Source organism: Phascolarctos cinereus, unplaced genomic scaffold, assembly GCF_003287225.1.
Source record: "Phascolarctos cinereus isolate Bilbo 61053 unplaced genomic scaffold, phaCin_HiC Scaffold_2;HRSCAF=192, whole genome shotgun sequence".
NCBI classification, from domain to species: Eukaryota; Metazoa; Chordata; class Mammalia; order Diprotodontia; family Phascolarctidae; genus Phascolarctos; species Phascolarctos cinereus.
In genome coordinates this window covers 3511671-3530351 of record NW_027555625.1, presented here as the reverse complement: position 1 = coordinate 3530351, position 18681 = coordinate 3511671, and the positions used below count along the sequence as shown (strand labels likewise).

The 18681-nt window shown below is 46.2% G+C and overlaps 1 protein-coding gene across 2 annotated transcripts in view; it reads right to left on the bottom strand.

Annotated features, from left to right (window-relative positions):
• Nucleotides 1–18681, bottom strand: part of WDR35 (WD repeat domain 35) — a 65791-nt gene that overhangs the window by 36518 nt on the left and 10592 nt on the right. Inside the window, exons 2-8 of one of the 2 annotated variants that reach the window (XM_020967416.2) lie at nt 18015–18132; nt 16091–16162; nt 8890–8982; nt 7761–7889; nt 6558–6691; nt 4066–4231; nt 960–1105 (exon numbers count right to left, since the gene is read on the bottom strand). In XM_020967416.2, coding sequence (XP_020823075.1) covers nt 960–1105; nt 4066–4231; nt 6558–6691; nt 7761–7889; nt 8890–8982; nt 16091–16162; nt 18015–18132 — 858 coding nt within the window. The other variant, XM_020967417.2, reaches the window with a different exon arrangement.

Genomic DNA, 18681 nt, shown 5'->3' with positions numbered 1-18681 from the left:
AAATGCTTGTTTATTTGGTATTTGTGAAGTCCAGAGAGCTGGATCCAAAGTCCTCAATAACAATTCCAATTCAAACTACACATTCTACACCTTCCAAAGATTTTTCCTTAATCCACCCTTGTCTAGCCTAAAAAGGCAGCTGAAATACAGCCTGACACAATGGCCGTCTGGGTGTGCAGCAGGGACATGTCACCAATGACACCAGTCACAACAGCTGATGCCCAGCACTAACAGCTACAAAAGGGCTTTCCGCAGGTCCCCATTTCCCATCGGAGCAAAGAGGCCAACGGCGTTTGAGGCCACATTCAGATCCAGGTCTTCCTGACTCTAAGTCAAGCGATCTCTCCACTTCAGTGCTGCTGCCCCTCGGAAAGGCAGTGACAGATCTGGGGAGCACAGGGCAAAGTCATGGGAAAGAAGTGGATAATGGCACCACACTTCAGAAAGCTGTTTAACGAGTCAGTCTGTGTTAATCCAAAAGATCTTTGGCCAAGAGCTGCTTTTCCCAACGTCAATCAGATTTTACAGCAAAATCAACAGGTGCCTAATGTTCTCATTAGTGTTCTTTATCCCATTATTAAGATCATCACAGAGAGGCGGGATAAGAGAAGAGAAAACCAAGAATCCCTCTTCTTTTACTCAGTCTCCTCACCTCTAAAATGGCACGGACGCTGCATGCACTATCCCACTCACAGACGCTGGGAACCTAACAGGCAGTGTGGCCCAGTGACCGGGGTCCTGCCATCTCAGGCCATGAGGCCCCAGGGGCAAAGCCTCTCTGCGAGCCAGGCCAATTGTGCAGCCTCTTGGCGAGTCAGTCTTCCCAGCACCCCCACACAAGGAGTGCCCTCTGCTGACAACCACAGAACCTTCATGGGCTGTGGCTCTCCTTCCCCCCCGCCTCCTCAGTGAACATTTGAGAGCTTAAGGAAAAATGAGTGAAAACTAAATGTTTTTACCTCCCCAAATGGAGTGTAAAACTGCACCATGTTGATGTCTTTGTCCTGAGAGATGGCCTTCTGGGAGCCAGCCACAGCCAAGACACTCCCAATGTGGTTCCACTGGATACTAACAACATTCATGCCAGTATCAATCAAAACAGGGTCTAGCCAGAAAAAAAACAAAAGACACGATGCAAAGAATTTAGAGATAGAAGGTCCTTTGAACTCATTTCTTCAGGTTCCCCATTTTTTTCCCACTTCACGGTATTTTGTTTTTTCCAATCGTATTAAAGAAAGTTTTCACCATTCACTTTTATAAGATTTTGAGCTCCAAATTTTTTCTCCCTCCCTAAGACAGCAATCTGCCATAGGTTATACATGTACAATGATATCAAACATATTTCCACATTAGTCATATTGTGAAAGAAAAATCAGAACAGAAGTGAAAAACCACAAGAAAGAAAAAACAAAAAACAACAGCAACAACAAAAGTGAAAGCGCAGGTAGGCTCCACCTGCACTCAGACTCCAGAGCTCTTCCTTCTGGAGGTGGACGGCGTTTTCCATCATGAGTCTTTTGGAGTTGTCTTAGATCCTTGCATTGCTGAGAAGGGCTAAGTCCATCAGAGTCGATCATCACACAATGCTGCTGTTCCTGTGAACAACGTTCTCCTGGTTCTGCTCACTTCACTCAGCATCAGTTCGTGTAAGTCTTTCCAGGTTCTTCTGAAATCCACCTGCTCATCATTTCTTCTAGCACAATAGTATTCCATTACATTCACGTACCACAACTTGTTCAGCCATTTCCCAATGGATGGGCATCCTCTCCATTTCCAATTCTTTGCCACCACAAAAAGAGCTGCTATAAATATTTTTGTACATGTGGGTCCTTTTCCCATTTTTATGATCTCTTTGAGATACAGCACTAGAAGTGCTATTGCTGGGTCAAAGGGTACGCACAGTTTGATAGCCCTTTGGGCATAGTTTCAAATTGCTTTCCAGAATGGTAGGATCAGTTCACAACTCCACCAACAATGCATTAGTGTTCCAATTTTCCCACATCTTCTCCAACATTCATCATTTTCCTTTTCTGTTACATTAGCCAATCTTACAGGTGTGAGGTGGTACTTCAGAGCTGTTTTAATTTGCATTTCTCTAATCAATAGTGATTTAGAGAATAGTTTCATATGACTCTACCTTTAATTTCTTCATCTGAAAACTCAGGCCCTCCATTTTTAAAAGAATATTTCATTTTTTTCCCAATTACATGTAAAAACAATTTTTAACATTAATTTGTCCCTCACTGAGGTGATAAGCAATCTGATATAGGTTATACAACTACAATCACATAAAATATATATATCCATGTTGTTCAAAAACACTCAAATCAAAGAAAAAAATGAAAGTGAAAAACAGCACGCTTCATTCTCTATTCAGATGTCATCTATTCTTTCTCTGGAGGTAGATAGCATGTCTCATCATGAGTCCTTTGGGATTGTCTTGGATTACTGTATTGTTGAGAAGAGCTAAGTCATTCACAATTCATCACACAATGCTGCTGTTGCTGTTTACAATGTTCTCCTGGTTCTGCTCACTTCACTTTGCATCAGTTCAACTAAGTTTTTCCAGGGTTTTCTGAAATCTGCCTGCTCATTATTGCTCATAGCACAATAGTATTCCGTCATAATCACACACTACAACTTGTTCAGCCATTCCCCAATGGATGGGCATCCCCTCAATTTCCAATTCTTTGCCACCACACAAAGAGCTGCTACAAACATTTTTGTACATGTGGGTCCTTTTCCCGTTTTTATGATCTCTTTGGGATATAGCCCTAGAAGTGCTATGGCTGGATCAAAGAGTATGTGCAGTTCAATAGCCCTCTGGGCACAGTTCCAAATTGCTCTCCAGAATGGCTGGATTAGTTCACAACTCCACCAATAACGTAGTAGTGTCCCAATTTTTCCACATCCCTTTCAACATTTATCATTTTCCTTTTCTGTCATATTAGCCAATCTGATAGGTGCAATGTGGTACCTCAGAGCTGTTTTAATTTCTCTAATCAATTCTCTAATCATTTCTCTAAACAATAGTGATTTAGAGCATTTTTTATATGACTACAGAGAGCTTTGATTTCTTCATCTGAAAACTGCTGTTCATATCCTTTGACCAATTGTCAATTGAGGAATGACTTATATTCTTATAAACCTGACTCAGCTCTCTCTATATCTGAGGAATGAGGCCTTGATCAGAGACACTGGCTGTAAATTTTTTCCCAGTTTTCTGCTTTTCTTCTAATCTTGGCTGCATTGGTTTTGTTTGTGCAAAAACTTAATTTGAAGTAATCAAAATTATCCATTTTGCATTTCATAATGCTCTCTATCTCTTATTTGGTCATAAATTCTCCCCTGACAGGTAAACTACTCCTCGCTCTGCTAATCTGTTTAGGGCATCATCCTTCATGTCTAAATCATGTTCACATTTCAAACTTATCTTCGTACAGAGTGTGAGATGCTGGTTTATGCCTCGTTTCTGCCATACTCTTTTCCAGTTTTCCCGGCAGTTTTTGTCAAAGAGTGAGTTCTCATCCCAGAGGCTGGGGTCTCTGGGCTTATCAAACACTAAATCATAAAGTCACTACTGTGTCTTGCGTACCTAATCTATCCCACTGACCCACCACTCTATTTCTTATTCAGTATCAGACTGTTTCCATGATTACGCTTTGTAATGGAGTTGGTGATATGGTACTACTAGGCTACCTTCCTTCACACTTTTTTCACTGATTCCTTTGATATTCTTGACCTTTTGTTTTTCCAGATGAATTTGTTGCCATTTTTTCTAGCTCTGTAAAATAATTTTTGGGTAGTCTGATTGGTATGGCACGGAATACGTAAATTAATTTAGTCACTAATTTAGAATTGTCATTTTTATTATATTGGCTCCGCTCAGGCCCCTCATTTTACAGAAGAGGAAACTGAGGCCTGAGGCACAGGTTGATTTTCCATGGTCGAATGCTGGTTTCAGTTCCAAATAACTTCTAATACATGGCCTAAAAAACTTTTCCTCAGAGTCACAAGTAACCCCAAGACCCTAATTCCCAACATCATGAAAGGAAAAAGCCTTACTTTGGTCACTCTCCTGTCTCATTATCTGGCATCTTCCATTGTCAAAGCAGATGGCAAGACAAGGGCAGTCCGGCTCCACATAGCCCTCTGTGCCATGGTACCAATGGATCCCAGCAATGCTGATGGCTCCAGTTACATTCACCAAACAGCTGAGCTTCATTTTCATCTAAAAAAAAGTTTAAATAGTTTTAGAAGTGTCACAGTTGTGTATGTTTGAGTCATATGAATCATGGAAGGCCACCCTCTCATAGAGCTTACAACTGCAAGGAGAGGAGGTAGCCATCAGCAGGCTCAAGGGGACTCCAAAAGGACACACACACCCAACGACAGAGATGGCCCTCAGGTGGTCGGCCTGAGCCAAAATGGCAGCAGTACAATTTTGTCTAAACCAACGTCATTCTCCAGAGCATCTCATGCCAATGTTAATCATGACAAACGCCCAATCACTACCAACAGGCAGTGTGGACCAGTGCCCACACTGCCCTGTCTAAAACCAAGCGTTCTCTGTAGATAAAAGCATCACCATCTTCAGAGACAACACATTTCTTCCAGTCACTCTACCTTGGCCCATCCCATCTCACATTTAACTCAAGTAAACAAGCATTTATTAGTGTCTGCTCTGGGCAAGGCAGGAAGCAGTGACGTACAGCAGCAGATGAGGAAAAATCAGGTTCAGTCTTGCCACAGACACACACTGGCTGCGTGACCCTAGGTAAGGCACCGAACTTTCCGGGGCCTCAGGTCTCTAAGACTTCAGTGTTCTCAGCAGGTACCAATCCACCTCATAGGGAAGAGTTTCCTTGCCAGGAGCTGCTTATAACCAGGAGGCTTTAGGTCCAGCCCCCCAAAAAAATGTGCAAGACCCTTGGGGATGCAGAGAACTAAAAGACAAACAGGACCGCTCTTCCTCCAGAACTGCCTCCTCCAGCGGGGCATCTCCTGGCTCAGCCTCCCTCTTTCCTCTGGTCAGCTCCAACAGTAGCTGCGGTAGTCAGAGGCCAGGATTTGCACTAGGTTCCCCCTCCACTGGCTCACTCCATGTCCTGCCCACCTCTCAGGGCTGTCCTTGTCCTCCTGCCACCTCTGTTACTTCTGGGGGTAGCACCTCCATCCTCCCCATCACTCACCCCTGCTTAGAAACCTTCCAGTCCTCTCTGTCCCTGCCCTTTCTCAGCCCCGCCTCCAGTGAGCCACCATGACCTTCTGATTCTCCGTCCAGGGCACCACCAGCATCCATCTGTCCATCCTGCAGTCACTACCCTGGTTCAGGCCTCCAACACTTGCTTTCTCCCTGCAATCCTCCATGTATGCAGCCCCCAAAATAATCTTCCTAAGTACCGCCCTGCTCAGAAACAGTCAGGGGCTCACCCAGTTAACAAGCCTTTATTTGTCAAGAGCTGACGATGTCCCCGGCACCGTACTTGGTGCTGAGGATGCAAAATTACAAATACGATTGGCTCTAGGATAAAAAATTTAACAAGCCTAGTATTCTTGAGCTCCCAACAACCTGGTTATCTGGTTGCTCTCTCCCCTTATTTCCTTTCACATGCTCACATTGGAGCCAAATAGAGCCCCACAAAATGCTGCGGACCTGCTATCTCTGCACAGGGCCAGAAGCTGCCCCCATCTTAGAATGTGCTCATGCCTCAGTGGCCTCTCAGAAGCCTCCCCTTCCTGATCTCACCCCACATCCCTCCTCATGTTTTCCCAGGGCATTCTGGAAGTCACCTTTGCACCCCTCATCTCCCATCCTCTCATCCTGACTTGTATTGAAGTCACATCCTCCCTGAGAAGGTAAGCAGGCTTCCGAGGACAGAAGCTGGGACTTGTGAATCCTTGGACTCGCAGGCCAGAGGAGAGGATGTGCCATGGAGCAGGTGCGTGAACGGTGACATCCAGGAAGCCACCCACTCCACCGGTCCTCTGAGCATCCCCCACATTGCAGTGAAAGCAAACCCCAGGCCAAGGGGCACCTGGAGTGAGAAAGGCCCGAGAAGTGCTCAGGCCAAGGTGAGAGGACCGCTTGCATGCCAGGCTGATGAGAGGTCTCTGCCTCGGGTCCTCTGCAAGGCCTTCTAGCCCTGAGACTGAGTGCCGGGGCAGCGCATTCCACTTGGGCCTGCATCTACTTTCTCCTGGTGCTGTCCTCTGGGACTAAGCAAAATAACTAAGAATGAGCTAAATGAAGTGCAGCCCTGCCCTCAGGGAGTTTCAAATCAACAGTTTCCACTGGGCCTTCTAGTGCCTCTGCTCATAGGCTGCCAGGTCAAGGTGCTAAGATGCACTCCCAGTGCCCAGAAAGACTTTCGCCAAAAACCCCTGCATGGTATGTTCCATTTATTTTGTGCCTGCCTCATTCTTTTAAAATCCCATTTCCAACTAATTAAAAAATATTTAACTAAAAATACTTCTGCGCAAAGCCCTCCTAACCAACCGTTTAATCCTTCACGTATTAAAAAAGAAGAGTTGGTGACAACTTCACGGAAACTCACAATGAAGTTGCCCTGACTGTCATAGATGTGGATCTCCCCGTTGGCCATTCCAAAGAGCAGCGCCTTGCTGTCTGAGGACCATGCCACATGGCACAGCTGGATGCCTTTCAGGTCTTTGCCCCAGATACGATTTCCTGAAACAAAAACACAAGCAGAACATGGGCCTTCCTTACGAGGAGCTCAGGTGACTCTGGTCCTTAGCACCAGGACTTGGGTCATCAGGGCTCATCAGCCCCACTGACTCTGGCACCCCATGTGTGAAAGGTCTGACTCAATACAAGAGATGTTTATAAAGCAACTACGGGACTGTAGACCCCACAGATGGGCATCCTGGTCTACGAAAGAGGCAAGAATTCCTGGGGTCACACTGGCTGCACTCCTACCACAGCTCAGCTGTGTGACCCTGGGCAAGTCACTTAACCTGTGCAACCCAAGCAACTCTCTAAGATTATAAATTAAAGACAACTTTCCAACCTGCAAAAGGGGAGAACGTTTTCACCCCAAGAGTTCTCTACACCAATAAGACAACAGACCTTTCTTTTCTACAAAAGTGCCCCACCCAGGAGATGCAAAGATGAGTAAGGCATAGTCCCTGCCCTCACAAAGCTTACTATCTACATGAAGCAAGGTTCTAGTTTCTGAGCTCATAAAACATGATTGACAGGTGCACGCAAAACTGCACTAAAAATAGTTTCGTGGATAAATCTCCAACAACTCATGTTCCCTGTAAACTCAACACTGAAGTCTTGTGCCATCTAACACCTGAAAAGCTCAGACTCACAAAATATTCCAAGGAACCCATCTGTCTGTTTTCTGTCCAGCCCCAGGAGATGTCAAAACACTTAACAGAAATTTGCTGAACTGGATTACCTGAAAATGAAATGGTGGAAGAGTGTGGTTTGGAGAAGTGCTGGACTTGAGAGGCCCGAAGACTAGGGTTCAGATCCTCCCCCAGACAATGACTATCTGGGGGACAAGCCTCCATTTCTTCATCAGTAAAATGGAGGCAAGAACACCCAGGGGAACAGCAGCAGCCCCGCCCCCCAACAGTCATGAGTATCAAGGGTGTGGATCTCCCCCAAGTCCTTTGCACATCATCCATGCTGGGATTACCCAGTGGTACCCAGACTCACACAGCTGGAGCTGGTCATGATAGGCTCAGTATGAAAAAAAAAAAAACAACCCACGATTCCAGGGCCTTACCATCCACAGAGCCGACAATCACAGCGCCATCCTCATACACAATGCAGATCTTCTGTCCATCAGCATTCCAGCTCATGCTCCGAACAACAGACTTATTTCTGTTATTGATCATTTCCTCATACCAAGAGCCTGGGGTCACAAACAGAAGGGTGAGCACAGCCCAGCATGACTGTCATAGCACACCCAAGAAGTTTACACTCCCAGTCACTAAACTTTATAAAATGTCAAACAGAATGACTAAAGTGAAAAAAGTAACTCTTAACTTCTGTAATTATAATCACTTCAAGGACTAACACAGAAAACACCACAAATAATTTTTGTTTTTTGTTAAAAACACAAACTGGTTTGCTTTTGCAGAACTAACAGTTGATTTCTTCATTATGAACAGCCTCTAAAACGTTTCTTCCTAACAGTTCAAGAGAAGCCATAAAAGACAAGAACCATTATAATGCTGGTGGGGGTCGGGGTGGCGGTGGTGGTAGATCACACTCCTCACTGTAAAGCAGGGCAAATAGTTCTGACCAGAACAGACTGGAGGGGGCTGCTGTTCACCCTGCAATATTGCATGTTGTATTCCAGTGGGAGAAATGCACTGGATGTCACTTATGGACAACAGAGACCCCCTTTGTCCCCTACAGTTAGAAGGTGTTTTTAATGGATTGAGCCTCTTCCTAGACGTCTTCAGGAAAGATTGGACTTATGGGAGGAGGGAGGTGAAGTAAGGGACCTCTCTGGTCGCTTCCAATTCCCTAGGTCTATGAAGAGAAGCTGGCCTAGAGAACTCCACGCACCCGTAAAGCCTGAGGTGGCCAATAGTGAGACCAAAGACAAGGCGTCTGCTTTCTCTGGTCCCAACAAGATGGCCCCACTCCCTGAGCAAGCCCCAACCACATCACAAACCCTTGGTTCAAACAGCCGCCTGCTCACTCTGCTAACTTGAACAAAAACAGAGCAGAAACACTGGTGATGGCCAGTGACTACTGATTCATGTTATTCTCTTGCCACATGTTATTCTCCAGGCCAAGGCAGGCAGTGATCAAATAGTAAGCTTGCTCCCGGCTAAAGGGGGCGATTTCTCTAGCTGAGGACAGAAGGCCAAGCCGCCCTCTCCACCCTTCCCTTAAGGTACCTTTGTATAGCATCCACACAATGATCAATCCATTTTGGTCACTGGTTGTTAACTTCTGGTATTGCTCGTTCCAAGTGACGACTTGAACAGACCCTAGAAAATTCAGTTTATAAACTACAATTACCTCTACATACACACCGCCCATGCCTCTGAAAAGCAACTCTAGGTGACAATCAAGGACCAGAAAGGCTCCTGCTCCTCTCCTGAGCTGTGTGCCAACATCCCATGGGACGCTGAGCGTGGCATCACACATACCTCCCCTGGTACCCGCCGCTGCCCACCTCTGCCTCCTCTGAATGCTGCAGGGGCTAACAAGCACTGTCATCGGGCTGACGGCAGAAAGAGGCTCTCCTACAAAGCGCTGGCTTAGGAGGACGTGGCGCCCTGGCTGACGGAGGAGAATCTCTCATGCCAGGAACGCCCAGCCTCCAAACCAACGCGGGTACCAGCGTGGACCCGAGATCTGCAGGGTGAGCCTCCAGGCCCACCTCGCCTTCTCCTGGGGACACTGTCTCCCCCAGGCCCTCTCATTCATCCTCTGCACCAACGCAGTGTGCTAGTAGCTCCCATTCCCTACTCTCTCTTCCGTGGGCACTGGGGTGGCCCTCAGGCTCTCTCTCGATCCCACTCCTGGTGACACGCCTCTCTTTGGCCCTCTGAGTCAAGCACAACTTTGACTCTGCCAGGATTGTGGTGTGGCATGATTCACAGCCACGTGGCATTACGGAGCAAACACCAGTCATAGACAGATGGCTCTGGGGACAAGGATCACTGAAAGCAGGGAAATGTCCTGAAGGCAAACTGGCCAATTCTCCTCCTCCTCGTCAGATCTGAGCCCAGCTCACTGTCCATCTAAGACATCAGGACCGATGGGTCACCTCTGTGGACTGCCCACTACACTGGACACAGTGGTGTAGAAGAGAAGCACTCTGCAACCACCTCGGCTTTGTTCCGTTTTCTGATGGCTGGCTGCGGCTCTCATTTACGGGACCCTGAAGGACTCTGGAACTAGAATCAATTGGGAGCCTTGGGCACTGGGCCCCCACCCCCATGGACTCTGCAGGACATTCTCCAGGACAGCAGCACACGCCCTTCGGAAGCACGTCCCTCGTGTATTAGATGTAACTTGATATCAATAAGAGGATTGCTGAACGACGACTTCTGTATGGATATATCAATCAAAGACGCTCTTAAAATATTCAAAGGAGCTTAAAGGAAAACAGAGATTCTAGCGTCCGCTTCCGGGAGCCAAGATGGCAGCGAAAAGGTAGTCGCTCTCACTCTCCCCTATCAACCTCTGAAAACACAGAAAATATCACCCCAGAAAAAAAAAAACCCAGAACAGCTGAACTAGAAGAAAGACGGGGAGCAGCAGTGCAGCAGCCCAGCAAACGGGTCTCCCAGTGCCTCAGCAAAAATAAGGGAAACAGCACTAAAAAGGACCCCAGGCGGATAAGTACCCTGCAGCATTCATCTGAAAGGAGGTGAAGAAAACAACCTAAAGGCTTCCTAAAGCCCCAGCCTTGCTGATTCCAACCCAACACCAGGTAAGCTGTCAGAACCCTACAGCCTCTAATTGCCAACATAAGAGGCCCCAGCACACAAAGCCAGTGACCAAGACTTAGGCTCCCAACACAAGAAGCTTGGGTCAGTGCCCTCTGTTCCCCAGCAGGAGAGCTCGATCTCTTTAAAGGCCAGGGAATAAAGAAACCATGAGTAAAAAGAAATGTACCATAGAGTCACATTATGAGAAGAGTGAAGATCAAGACAGAAATTCTGAAGAAGACAACATTGTCAACAAACCCACATCTGCAACAACAAAAGGGAATATGAACTGGTCTGAAGCCCAAAAAGCCCTCTTGGAAGAGTTCAAGAGGATTTTAAAAGTCTAATGAGAGAGGTAGAAGAATCCTTAAAAAATACAACTGGCCAACTGGAAAAAAAGTACACTGAAGAAAACAAGTCCCTAAAAAACACAATTGGCAAACTGGAAAAAAAGTACACTGAAGAAAACAAAATCCTTTAAAAATACAATTGGCCAATTGAAGAAGGAAGGACAAAAACTAACAGAAGAAAACGATCTGTTAAAAACTAGAATTGGACAAATGGAAACTAATGACTCTATGAGAGAGCAAGAATCAGTCAAACAGAAACAAAAAAATGAAAAAATGACGAAAACATAAAATACCTCATTGGTAAAACAACCGACCTGGAAAATCAATCCAGGAGAGACAATTTAAAAATCATTGGGCTACCTGAAAATCATGATGAAAAAAGAGCCTGGACAGTATCTTTCAGGAAATCATAAAGGAAAACTGCCCGGAAGTCCTAGAACCAGAAGGTAAAATAACCATAGAAAGAATACACCACTCACCACCTGAAAGAGATCCCAAATTGACAACACCAAGGAATATAATAGCAAAATTCCAAAATTACCAGATGAAAGAGAAGGTGCTGCAAGCAGCCAGAAAGAAACAATTTAAATATCATGGAACCACAGTCAGGATTACACAGGACCTTGCAGCTTCTACATTAAAAGACCACAGGGCGTGGAACATGATATTCCATAAGGCAAAGGAGCTTGGATTGCAGCCAAGGATCAACTACCCTGCAAAAATGAGTGTGATTTTTCAAGGGAGGAGATGGATATTCAACGAAATAGGGGACTTCCAAACCTTCCTCATAAAAAGACCAGAGCTCAACAAAAAATTTGATCTTCAAGTACAAGATTCAAGAAAGACATAAAAAGGTAAATGGGACAGAAAGATACAAAATGTTGTTAATAAGGGTGGACTGTTTACATCCCTACAAGGGAAGATGACACTTGCAACTCTTGAGAACTGTATTGTTATTACACCATGTTAAAGGAGTATACATAAAGGGGGTGGATATTAGTTGACTTTGATGTAATGATAAAAAAAAATCTAATCAAGTGGGTTAAATGGATCCAAGTAAGTGGATTAGTCTGATCTTAGAAAATGTACTGAGAAAGGAGGAGGCAGACAAGGGTAAATTACATTACAGGAAAAGACACAAAAATCCTATTACAGCAGAGGGAAAGAAGGGAGGGGGTGAGCATTGTTTGAACCTTACTCTCATCAGATTTGGCTCAAGAAGGGAATAACATAATCAGTTAGGTATAGAAATCTAACTTGCCCTATAGGCAGTAGGAGGGAAAAGGGGAAAGAAAAGGGAGGGGGATAGAAGGGAAGGAAGAAGCAGTAAGGGCAAAGGGGAAGAAAAGGAAAAGGGATAATAGAAGGGAGGGAGACTGAAGGAGGGTGGTCAAAAGCAAAACACTAGTGAGGGGGGAAAGGAGAAAGGAGAAAGAAAAACATAAACAGGGGGAAAAAAGGATGGAGAAAAAGACACAGAGAGTAATCATAACTGTGAAAGTTGAATCACTATTTTTTTTCCTCTTCTGTTGAGTTTTGTTTCCTCTTTCTGATGGCTCCTCCTATTGGATTTAATTTTTACTTACAACTTCCCTAATGTGAAAATATGTTTAATAGGAATGTAAATGTATAGCCTATATCAGATTGTGCACCGTCTTGGGGAGGGTGGTAGGGAGGAAGGGGGAGAAAAATTTTAAACTCAAAAGCATATGGAAGTGACCGTTGATAAATCAAAATAAATTAATAAAATAAATTTTAAAAATATTCAAAGGCAATCTCTGAGTTTGTGTTTTGTCAAGTAAAATGAATTTTTAAATAATCAATCAACAAACATGCCTTAAGTGCATACTATGTACCAGGCACTGTACCAAGTCTTGAGGATACAAGCCAAAGCCAAGTGTTCCTTTCTGTCTCTGATCCTCACCCCTCTGCAGACCCACCAGAGGTCGGAGGTCAGGCTCTCACCCCGTCTCGCCTGGGTTATGGATGACAGGTTTGGCTTAGAAGACTGGGGAGACTCAACCCACCAATAAGCCAGTACTTACTAAGCACCTACTGCACTCCAAGCATTGTGCAGGGTGCTAGGAGTACAATGAGGGACACAGCCCCTACTCAAACAACTTTCATTTAACTTCCCTAGGCCTCGGCTTCCTGGCCTCACTCTCCTGGCTCTGGGTCTGGGATGCCAACCTCTCCAAGGACAAGGCTGCTCTGCTTTGGCCTTTGTATCGCAACATCTCTCAGAGCGCCTGGCACAGGAGGGGGTCTGATGAAGGCCTGCTGACCCTGCACTGACTCTCCCCGGCTCCTTCTTTCAAAGCCTCTCGAGGCTGGCCTGCACTCCCCTCCATCACTCTGGCCTCTGGATCTCCTGACAAAGGCAAGCCCACAACCAGGCTCGATTTGACCTCCTTCTGGCTCCCTCCAGGGGCCTGACCCTTCATCATCCCACTCCATGCCCAGGTCTCCTTATAAAACCTTTGCCTGTATTTGAGCATCTGCCAGCATCAAGAAGAACTATTCCAGGCCAGGCCCGGAGAGGGAACCCCTCGAAGGGGAGGGGAAGATGACCCCTGGCCTCCTACTGCTGGCAGGGCCCAGTGTGAGCACTGATGGATCCAAGAGGGCACCTGGCATAAGCTGAACCACGGCTAAGGGGAGCTTCAAGAATGGCCCGGGAAGGGTTAGAAAAGACTTCCAGAGGTCAGGAGCGGGGACTGAATATCAGAGAAAGAACAGACTGTGTTTACACTGTGGGGGCCTCAAAAGGGAGACCCACCAGGCAGCGTGGTGGGGAGCCGGCCCTGCCCAAGACCCCCGCAGCCCAGACACTGTGTCAGCTCTGCTACCCGGGGGCAAGCGGACTCTCCGCCTTCTGGAGAAGTGAATTCATTAGGGAAGTGTTTGTACCAGTTGGGCTCCACTCGGAGTCTGAGCCCACTCTGCGTGTGCCAGGCTATCCTTCCGTCCTGGCTGTGCCTTCGGGGTCTGCATCTCTTTGCCAAAGCTAATTGATGCTAATTGGTCGGGTGACATGAGGGGGAATGCCTCTCCAACCACCCAGCAAGCCCCTCACGGGCCCAGGGAAGCAGCCAAGCACTCCAAACCAACTGTAGCTTGGGAGGGTGACCCAGAGCTTGGACTACACGGGTACCATAGAGCACATGAGGTACAGGAGAGTAGAGGTGTGCCGATGTGGCTGGGGATGGTAAGCAGCATTCCCTCTTTTCAGTGTCTTCACCACCTTTGCCACCAACCACTTCTCTGATATTCACAGTTTCTCACCCCAAATGATCACTGGAGGGGGCAGCTAGGTGGCACAGTGGACAGAACACTGGCCCTGGAGTCAGGAGGACCTGAGTTCAAATCCAGCCTCAGACACATGATACTCACCAGCTGTGTGACTCTGGGCACGTCACTTCACCCTGACTGCCTCACAGAAATAAAAAATCTAACTGAGGCAAATGATCACTGGACTCAGCTGTCTCAGTGTCTTGTGTCAGTCTGAGAGCTGCCTGAGTTTCCAGCAAATCTGAGTGTGTGGGAGTATATCAGGGCTTACAAAATTGCGAGTCCAGGCTTGATCTGCCACGCTGACTCTGCCCTTTACGGGCCGGGGGCCGTTGCTGGGAAATGAACCACTGCAGCTTCACTAAGGCAGTTTTAATAAAGGCAGAATTCATTATTCAAAAAGACACATACTCAGCTAAGAACTGGTGACTGAGGGGAAGCCCATCAGTTGGGGAAAGGCTGAAGCAGCTGTGGTACATGACTGTAATGGAAAACTGTAGGAAATGATGAGCAGATGACTTCAGAAAAACCTGGAAAGACTTACGTGAACCGAAGCTAAGTGAAGTGGGCAGAGCCAGGAGAGCACTGGACACAGCAACAGGAATGCTGGTCAGTGAAGAACTGTGAATGGCTTAGCTACTCTCAGGGATACTGAGTAAAATCATCCAAGACAGTCCCAAAGGACGCAAGACGAAAAATGCTATCCCCCTCCAGAGAGAGAATTAATGACGTCAGACCACAGCATCCTATTTTTCTCTTTTTCTTCCTTCCTTTCTTCTTTTTGTTCAAGTTTTCTTCCACAAAATGACCAATAGGGAAACAGGTTTCACACAATTGCATATGTATAACCTATATCAGATTGCTTACCATCTCAGGGAGGGAGGGAGGGAGTTTGGAACTCAAAGCTTAAAAGAAAAAAAGAATATTAAAAATTGTTTTTGCACATAATTGGGGGGAAAACATTAAAAAAAAAAGAAAAGATACCCACCCTCCCTGACATTTTGTGTATAGTTCTAGAAATGCTGGTAATGGCAACAAGGAAAGAAAAAGAAGTGAAAGGTGCAAACATCAGCGAAGCTGATGGCTACAGAATCAACCTTGAGAATGGGCCGCGTTTCAGCATTCTGTAATAACAAAAGCCAAGACGCAGTAACAGAAAGGGGAATTCTTTTCAAAAGGATTACAAAACAAACACAGTGTCTGGGATGCGTCTCCCCAAGCACACACCAGACTGGACTAGAGCCACCGCCAAGCTCTCCGTAGAGAAATGAAGAAGGAGCAAACGGCTGGAGCCGGCGCTCGTGGCTGGGCCGCCCCTGCTCAACTGTCTGATCCAACTGTCCCAGGGATGCCACCCTGGCGCCAAAGCCCCCCCAGGATGGGCTCTCTGCTTACTGGTGGCAGGGGTGAGAGTGAGAGAGAAGAGATCTCCTCGGCCTAGCCAGTCTTGGAGGCCAGGTCAAGGCCCAGAGCCTTCTCCAAGTTTTCTTTCAAGTACTTTGGGCTCCGCAAGCACGTCTGGCTTCCAGCTTGGAGAGAGGATGGACAAGGACAAGCCCACCTCAGGAGGCCAAAGGAGAAAACTCTGGGAAGATGTGAGGAGCTGGCAGTCTCCATCCTGTCCATATCTCCAGCCTGCTACACCACAGACTGTGGGGACCTTACCCTTCGTGAGATCTGGGACCCTCTCGTGGCTAAACTGACCTAGCTGTCTCTCAATGGGAGAGCACAGCGCCTTCATTCTGCATTGTCTGGTAGACATTCTCCTGCGTATGCCTTCTCTCATCTCAGTCTTGCTACCCATTTGGATAAATGTTGTTTGTTTGGTTTTTTTACCTGATTCTACCATCCCAACATTCATATGGCTTGACTGAATCCACGTCATTAGTTGATGAAAATGATTACCTTCCCTCCTCCAAATAAAAAGGACCACAGTTCACAAGCATGCCCTTCTTTCGCGGAGGCGCAGTGCTGCTCGGACTAAAGATGCCCCAGGAGCAACATCCGTGACTCACCACTGTGGCCTTCCAGAGTCTGGTTCATGGAAAGATTGCTGGGAGCTGCCAGGCCCCGGACTCTGGCATCATCTAAGGAAAATGAACAGACATTCGAGGAATTATATAAAATCCATCAGATTTACCACAAAAGACATTTCAGAGGAAGGGAAATGGCTTTAAATGTTCTTTCTTTTCCTGAAAAAACCCATCATATGCCACATTCCATCCCCAAAACCAAGATTTACCAAGCACCTACTATGTGCCAGGCACTGGACTAAACCCAAAGCCCTGGACCTCCTGCAGAGAGGACAAAGCCTTGCGGAGCAAAGTCACACCAGACATGCCCACCCCTAGATGGAGCCTGCAGATTCCAAGCAATGAAGGTGCAGAGGGAGGGCACCAAAGACATCCCGCAAAAGTCTCAAATGTGGGAGCGGGCTTCCAGGCCCTGCACACTCACACACAGCAACAGTCACACACAGAGCGTCCCAAAAGGCTTAGTGCCATTTTAAGCTTTAATAACTTCCGAAATGTAAATGCTACAAACTTATGAAAAACAACATTTAAAGGGTAAATTATTTCAATTTTAAAATACTGATGTTTCTTGGAAAATTTGAACTTAACTACTATCTTGTGTAGTTGATTTTTTAATTTTGTAAAAACTTTCATCAGCTGCTGCTCAGTGACTAGAAAGACTGAGTTTATAATCCTAGTCTTAAGAATATCCAAGGAACAAGGTTTTGATGCTCACACCACAAACTGACCCCATAAAAAAACAAGTCTAATACAGATCGATGAGGTGACCAAGGGGGCCAACAAGAGGATCTTCTCCACTGATCCACCAGCTTGAGGAACTAAAATTTTAAACTGATGGGGCAGCTAGGTGGCGCAGTGGATAGAGCTCCGGCCCTGAAGTCAGGAGGACCTGAGTTCAAATTCGGCCTCAGACCAAACACTTGACATTTACTAGCTGTGTGACCCTGGGCAAGTCACTTAACCCCAATGGCCTAAAAGAAAAAAAAATTTAAACTGATTATTCAAAATTCACAAAGCTAAATAAGTATAAATACGTTTAAATAATTAAATTTTTAAATGACGTTTTTGTCAGTTTACAGCATCCATACTTGTGAGTCTCTGGGGACACTTGGAGTACCCGGGTGTGTACACCAGCAGTTTCCCAGGTAGAAAGTCACCGAATGCAGATCTACTGACAGACGGTGCATCTGTGCCTGAGGACCAACCCAGCCAAGACAGAGGCCCACTGCTCTCCTGCCTTCAGACAAAGTGCCCACCTCAGTAGGGGCGGGGGCACTCAGACTGACAAAGCCACAGGTGCCAGGATGCTGGACGCCAACCATCCCAATGGCTGCCGTGGGGTCTGGGGATTCGACTTTTCCGCCCGACCCCAGAGGGGAGAACTAGGAGCCACAAAGCGGCCAACGTTAACTTGATGTTGGGAAAGTCTTCCCAGCAATCGAAACCGTCCACAGCGGGTGGGCTGCCTCAGGAAGGGCGGTCTCCACCACTGGAGGGTCTCCCGTCAAAGGCTGAACCCAGAACTGTCTGTCAGAGAAGCAGGAGACTTGAGGGGGAGGGCAGGGCCACAGTCAGACACAATCTAACTTGACAGTTAATGTCTCTCCCCACTCTGACATCCTCTGACTTAACACAAAAATGAAGCACTTTTGAAAAGTCTCACTTTTTTCCTTTGAAAATAAGTGCTTATGAACTGTTGAGTTCATTTGCTATGTTGGTTGTCTTGCTGAACTCCACATTTTATTTTTCAGGGGGGGTTGGAGAAGGTGGGGTAGACGTGGAAATGAAGGTGATATCAAAACAGATCTCTTGAACTGTTTTAAGAGGGAAATAAATCAAGGTGTCATGGACAACACTATGAATAGGCCTCATTTTACAAACAATTCTCGACCAAAATATAATTTACCTGTTTGTGTTTCTAATTTTAAAACCTTCAGAAGTCCGTCCTCTCCACCACAAGCTATGAATCCTTGATCCTTGTTCCAGGAAATACATTTCAATTTAACGTTATTGGGGATGGCAATCTGAAACCCACAGAGAGAGAGCACGGTGAATCTGTGACCACTTTTCAGCACCAAACATCCCATGGGAGGCAATAGGAAATGAAGGGCAAAGTCTTCCGAGAAGAAGGAACATTGAGGGATGTGGAGGAATGTGAACAGCAGACTACGGAGGGCAGAGTTGGCAGGGCCCCCGGAGCCTCCCCACCACTGGAGGAAAGACAAAAGCCCTGCGCACTGACCCACTAACACGGAGGACGGGCAGACAGACCACCACCAAATCCTAGACCCAAGGAGGGGAGGAAGATGTCCGGGGCTCAAATTTATAGATAAATGAAATTAATAATACATAATTATCTAAAAAACTAGCTAAAGCTGATCAGGACTTTGCATTTATAAGCTACTAGCAGACAAAACAAAATAGTCTATGTGAGAATTCTATCATACACCACAAATATGTATGTATGTACACAGATACCACAAGCAATTCACAATTTATATACACGTTCAGTTAGAATTTGGTTTATTCTCACAAAACTGTTATTATTGAAATCCTGTGAGCTGTAGTATCCT